Source organism: Galeopterus variegatus, unplaced genomic scaffold (genome assembly GCF_000696425.1).
Source record: "Galeopterus variegatus unplaced genomic scaffold, G_variegatus-3.0.2 Scaffold29514, whole genome shotgun sequence".
NCBI lineage: Eukaryota > Metazoa > Chordata > Mammalia > Dermoptera > Cynocephalidae > Galeopterus > Galeopterus variegatus.
The window spans coordinates 1-7,010 of record NW_007755625.1 but is presented as its reverse complement, the minus strand read 5'-3'; the positions used below and the strand labels follow the sequence as shown (position 1 = coordinate 7,010).

The window sequence follows — 7,010 nt, the reverse complement described above, 5'->3', positions numbered from 1 at the left end:
AAGGGTGGGATATAGGAACCCTTATACCTAGCCTGAGTAGCATGGGTTACTTTAAAAAAATTGCCAATTTTACCTTCGGACTTTGTCTTGGTAAATTGTGTTTGGGCTTTTCACAAGAGTGCATACAAAAGGAGTTAAAATAAGAAATCTTTTTCAGTTATAATAAGTTAAAATAAGAAAACTTTTTAAGTTTCATAATTTGCTTTAACAAAATACAAAATGTTAGAATATCCCTATTGTAAGCAAAAGGCAACTATATGTCAATTAACATGGACTTTGGAGCTTGTTATGAGAAATAAGGTCATAAATTAATGGAAATTTAAATTTTCTAAAGCACTGGATTTTTTTTAATGTGATATGCTTTGTTATAGGTTTTATGCTATCTCAAATGTATGTATGACTTCATTCATAGGTAATTCATAGTAAAAAAATGAATTTTATATTGACTTCAGTGAGCCACAGTGTGTTTAACTGTTTTTAAAAATTCCTGAAAGCAGTAAACAAGAGAAAATAGCACAGAACACTCTTAATAAGAGAGGTCTAGTGTAACATGGATTCTGTGACTCCAAAGCCAATTGATTTCACATTGAGTCACTTTTTGGATGTGTCAAATTATGTAATGCACGGTGTAGTTAGTTTGGAATGCTGGCTACTTTTATGCAAGCTGATTCTTTTGTATACTTTCCTTAATGAAGAACTTAATGTCATATCCATTTTATTAGGCTTTTTAGTTTCTGAATTTTCTAATGCTTCTTGAAGTAGTAATGGTGACTTTTTAAAGTATTAAATAATTTTGCATAAATCTAGTTTAAAATATTTTCTTCCTTACTTACTGTAACCAACCTTTCCCTATAGCTGTGAACTTCACAGAAGTTAATGAAGAAAACAAAAACGTTATCTTCCGTGAAGTGTTTTCTTCCATTGAAACTTTGGCATTTACCTTTGGGAATATGTAAGTAGAGGACTGTCATTTAACGTCTGGATGTCTTAGTGAGAGTATGTCTCATAATCCAGTAAGATACATGAAAAATAAAGGATTAACCACTGTAAAGTATCATCACAACTTTAGAAAAGCTACATTCTGTGTCACTTTATTACTTACTATATTTGGAAGTATCTTTGTAGTTATTTATAAGCAACATCCATTTTCAAGTGAATATGTTTGTGGTTTATGGGAACAGATTTCTAGGAGTTTATTTCTTTTTTTGTGGCTGACCGGTATGGGGACCCAAACCCATGACCTTGGTTTTATAAGCCTCCATTCTAACCTAGTTAAGTGGTCAGCTCTCTAGGAGTTTATTTCTAAGGTTCTTACTTAAAAAAATATTTTCTAGATGACATGTTGAATGTAAAGCCAGTGACAAAGAAGTGTAGTGACTTGTCTTTTTATTTCTGTTTCTTTTTTTAACTTCTCTGGATAGCCTTACAAACTTCCTTATGGGAGATGTAGGCAATGATTCATTACTACGACTGCCTGTTTCTCAGGAAAGTAAGGTAAGCTAAGTTTGTGTGACAGCAAAGCCTCTAATATTTTTAACTTAATATTCATTTATTTATTAATCTTAATCTCAGCATTACTCTTTGACAGTTTTCAAGTTTAAAAATTAGCATGTTATAGAAAGAAAAACAGACCAGTTCATTTTTAAATATGACAATTTTTCGTCAGTTTCTGGAGAATAATTTAGTTATACTTTTTAAGTGGGACTATCATGTTAAAAGAACATATCTGAAATTTTATAGCATCTTATGTAATGAATCCATGTGTCATATAGTCCAAAATTTTAGTAAGTAATTTTTTAACCAAATTTTTCCCTCTTGACATTGCCACAGATCTTAAAGACTGGAGAAAACCTAGAAAAATGATGCAAGAAGTAAAAAGGATGTGTATCTTTTCACACATCCTTACAGTTTATGTTTGTTACCATGAAATACTTGTTAACAGCCCTGTATATCTTTGTTCTCCCTAAGCGTGTCACAGGATTGGGGTTCCAATTTTCAATGGGAAGAAAAATTGCTATGGAGTAATAGAACATGAGGAATGTATGGAGAATATTTCTTTAAAAACTTATAGTAGTAGTAATATTTTCAGACTGAATTTTTTTTTTCACTGAATGCAAGATATTTAAACAAACTGCATCAGAGACATATACTGATCATTTCCAGTTAAAGATGATCAAATCCAAATATTTGATTTAATCTAAATATTTGATTTCAGCAAATATTTGGGAATGTGTCAGGTACTAAATTTTATGAAGTGTTTATAATTTCAGGTCTTTCTTAAAATTATACAAAATATGAGTGACTAAGACATTTGTTATATGTACTGCAATGTTGCCAAAAAATGACTATTTTTGAAGCCATCATTTGATGAATGAAGAACAAAGAGTTTTATGATCTTTAAATATTTTGCTATTGTTCATGATTCTTCCTTAATTTTACTTTTCAAACTATTGACACTACTTCACAAGATAATAAAACATTTTATCTGTGTGGCGAGGCCCTGAACAATTTAAATTTTAGGTGTTAATAATATTTCCTGTGCCTCTATTATACACACATACTAACTCTTAATAGGAAAATATTTTTTCCTTTCTTTTTTTTTTTTGTACTTTTTGGAAGTTTTTTATTTGCCCTGGAGATTGGAATAAAAAAGCCCATAATGATATAATGCTATTAATAAAATTACTTTGTCTGATGAAGGGTTTTGAAAAAACACCCTTTGAAAATAGTAGCTGTAGTTTATTTAGTAGTGCTTCCTACATACCATGTACTGTGCTAAGCCTACATCATCTTAATCCTTAAAACAGCCTTATGAAAGTAGTGTTCTTATCCCCTTTTTACAGCACAACAAACTAAAGTTAGTTGAGCTTAAATATGTAACCCAGTGCCATACATCTTATAATAGATCTGGACTTCAGACCATAGTCTATTCAATCCCTTTTACGTTGAATCCCTGCATACCCTGTATTGCCTAACTAAATAGATTAAATTTGTTTAAGATCTCACAGTTTTGGTAGATGATGTTTTCTAGTACTGTCCAATAAGGTAGCCACTGGTCACATATAGTTCTTTAAATTTAAATTATTTAATAATTAAAATTTAAAATTCACTTCCTAGTCTCACTTTTTAATGTTCAAGTAGCTACATGTACTTAGTAGTTACCATAGTGGATAGTACAGCTATAAAACATTTCCATCATCATAGAAAGTTCTGTGCTAAGCTGACTTTCAGAAACATGCTTATCATATCATAATAAAATGGTAATACATGGCTGGAAAAGACAGAATCTGTGTCTTCTATTTAGTTAGCCATATATTTGGATTGCTTCTCTAACTTTCAGACTAATATTTTTGGCATCTGCAGAATTTAAAGTTTTGAATGATTCATTAATATTAACTAATGCTGTTAGTAAACAGTGAGGTTGTTCATTCTTAGATCTTGAGAACTGCTGTTGTAAAAAGCTGTATAATTCTTATATAGTGTTTTTGTGTTTAAACAGACTTCTCAGGCCCTTTGAGTTTTAAATACTTGAAATTCTTTAGCAGGAATTATGTCAGAGTAACAAATTAGGATGAACAATCTCTGAGGCAAAGATTTGTTGTCTTGTGTTCTAATCTTAAATTTGTTTTCTCCCATGTTGTAAGTCTTTTGAAAACATTTCTGTGGAATCAGTGGACTCGTCCAATGAAAAAGGTAATGCTCAAGGTACTTATAATTTTTGTTGAATTGTTTGCAGTTACTTTTGATAAGTGTTTTGGATTACTTAATCTCTTCTTAGTAATCTAGCGTGTTCATTTTTAATGCAAAATGTTATATAAAGTTTTACATATGACACTTAAGGGAAACCTGCCAGAGTAGATAGATAATGTGATGATATAGACTGATAAAGAATTGTATAAGGCTTGTAACTTGATGAATAATAGAAATACATATTAAGATAACAATAGATTACAGTTTGTAATCATTTTAAGTTTAAACTGTGGCCCTTTGATTCTAAATTGTCACTTTTTTTTCCTTTTTGTCTTTTTTTTTTCGTGTCCGGCAACGGATCGCAACCCTCAGTGTCGCGCCCGTACCGGACCGGGACCGGCAACGGGATCGCAACCCTCGGTGTTGCTCCCACACCTCGCTCAGCCAGTGAGCGGGAACCAGTCTGTATGTGGGATCTGAACCCTCGGCGGGAGCGCCTCCGCACTCCCAAGCAGCACACTGTAGCAGTGCACCACCAGGCTGGCCCCTAAACTGTCACTTTTTTTTAAAGCCAGTTTTTATTGAAGAACATCTTTAGATCTGAGTGCTTCTGCTTAGAGTTATTATGTGATCATATTTAACATATACTTACCGTGATATTTTTATTTTCAGGAAATTTTTCTCCAGTAGAACTAGACAGCGTGCTGTTAAAGAACACTGACTCTGTAGATTTGGCTTTGTCATATGCTAAAACATGGTCAAAATATACCAAGAACATAATTTCATGGGTTGAGAAAAAGCTTAACTTGGGTGAGTTGCCCTTTGGAGCATCTGATTAACTTTGGAGTTTGAGAACCAAATTGTGACACATTTTCTATAGACCATGAGTAATATGATTCCAAATAAGTAGCTGTTTCATCGTAATGAATAAAATCATTATTCATTTTCTCTTCTTGAAATAGGAAAGACTTTTCTTACACTAGAAATACTTATCAAACATTAACTGTGGACCAACCACTAGACCTAGTGACACAAAGACCAAATAGAATACTGTCTCTGCCTGTAAAGAAGTCATACTCTAATGGGTAAAGAGAAATGCAATCTGATAATATGGTAAAAGGAGACCAAAGCAACAATAGATGTATGAGCAGAAGGCAATGGAAGCATAGAAGCTAACTTTAAATATTAACTAATTATTAAGCTAATATTAATTAGTAATAGCTAATATTTCCCCAGTGTTTTACAGTTGACAAAATGTTTTTATATTCATTATCTCATTTAATCCTTACAAAAATACTGGGAAGTAGGCAAGATGGAAGTAAGCAAGATAAGCATTGTCATCCCATTTTATAGCTGAGACAAACAAGACAGGTGATTTACCTAAGATCATATAGCAGATTTGCTTAAGGTCATATAGCGTAACTGGAAGAATACAGAATCTACCCAAAGCCTATGCTCTTTCTACTATGCTGTTTGTTTTTAATAAGAAATGCTAAGCAGAATCACCCAAATAGCCTTGTAAAGGAAAATACGCAGGCCTATGTCCCATCCCTCAGAGAGGTGAGGTCTAGGCAAATGCATTTTGAAAAAGTTTCCCAGTTGATTCTGATGAGCACTTACGGTTAGGAATCACCGTGTTATATCGTGATGCACTGTAGTATTTGTGCTCACTTTTTAATTGGGGAATTACGAATAATAGAGTATAGAGGGGGAAATAAGTTAATTTTACCTTCTGATATCTTCTTTGACCTTTTCAGAATTGGAGTCCGCTAAAAATATTGTAAAGTTGGCAGAGGCAACAAGAACTAACATTGGAGTACAGGTAAATGTTCTGTGAATTTGTACAGACTAGTCAGATGAGCTCCCAATAGTGCCTTGCAATATCAGAAAATTTCAGTTAATAAAGGAAAGAACTTAAATGGTAATCTTTTCATTGACAAAGTAAAATCTTTTTAAATTTTGATGGATGTTTATTATGAAAAATCTGGCAATTCACAATTTTATACAAATATTGGTTATCTTGCTAATTACTAATTTTGCTAACTAGTTTCATAGATAATTATAATTAATTTTCTTCAATTTTTTTCTCATATAGTTATGTTTATGACTAGTCATTTTTCTGGGGGGAAAATGTCTAAACTTAAAGTTTTTCTTTTTTGAAGAAGAGTAATGGTGGGTTTGGAACTCTAGTACCATTCCTATTGTAAAATTTATTTTTCAATTTTAAATTCTAGGAGTTTATGCCACTGCAGTCTCTATTTACCAATGCTCTTCTTAGTGATGTAGAGAGCAGTCACCGTTTACAACAAACAATTGCAGCTCTCCAAGCCAACAAATTTGTGCAGGTAAAAATTAATTTATATGTACAGTACGCAAATTCTTTACAACTGTGTTTCTTTAATAAACAGCTTTTTTCTTTTTTTCTTTTTAAAAAATATACCCTTGGCAGCCTCTACTTGGTAGGAAAAGTGAAATGGAAAAACAAAGGAAAGAAATAAAAGAACTTTGGAAACAGGAACAAAATAAAATGGTTAGTGTTATCATGAAGTTCCGTGTACCTATTTGTGAACGTCTAAAATCATCCGCACTATATCACCATCTACCTTTACTCTGTTGTTTTTCTAAAATGCTGGCTTAACTATACTGCTGAATCTGCTAAAGAAACTTGTACAGTAGGATTTCTTTCATATTCTGTGTTAAATACTTTTTTCTCTATAGCTCGAAACAGAGACTGCTCTTAAAAAGGCAAAATTGTTGTGTATGCAACGTCAAGATGAATATGAAAAGGCAAAATCTTCCATGTTTCGTGCAGAAGAGGAGCATTTGTGTTCAAGTGGTGGACTAGCGAAAAATCTCAACAAGCAACTAGAAAAAAAACGAAGATTGGAAGAGGAGGCTCTTCAAAAAGTAATAATCTTTTGTTTTTTGCAAGTTGAGTTAGCAATAATCTGTGAAGGGTTTGGTTCTCAAACTTCAGCATATGCCTGGATCATCTGTTAAAACAGATTGGTGGGTCTTGAATCTTTGATCAAAACAGATTATCTTTAGAAATATTCTATTTAAAATATAGATAGAATATTTCAGGATTTTCATGACATAAAGGCTTTTCAGTTATTTAAATTTAGTTAGCTTTACTAAAGTAAGTATTTGTTTTAAAATATAAATTCTAGTGAGCAGTGTTATTTTTTTCTGTGATATTCCTGAAGGTAGAAGAAGCAAATGAACTCTACAAAGTTTGTGTGACAAGCGTTGAAGAAAGACGAAATGATCTAGAAAATACCAAAAGAGAAATTTTAGCACAGCTCCGAACACTTGTTTTC

At 32.2% G+C, this 7,010-nt stretch overlaps 1 protein-coding gene across 1 annotated transcript; it reads left to right on the top strand.

The window, feature by feature from the left end:
* Positions 1–855: 855 nt before the first annotated feature.
* LOC103583865 (rho GTPase-activating protein 29-like) lies at positions 856–7,004 on the top strand (the record flags this gene model as incomplete). The annotated part of the gene is made up of 9 exons (XM_008565062.1): positions 856–952; positions 1,422–1,494; positions 3,645–3,693; positions 4,363–4,500; positions 5,448–5,512; positions 5,925–6,035; positions 6,140–6,220; positions 6,409–6,597; positions 6,897–7,004. Coding segments are annotated over 9 exons (911 nt in total), but the record flags the coding sequence as incomplete, so codon positions are not given.
* Positions 7,005–7,010: the final 6 nt, after the last annotated feature.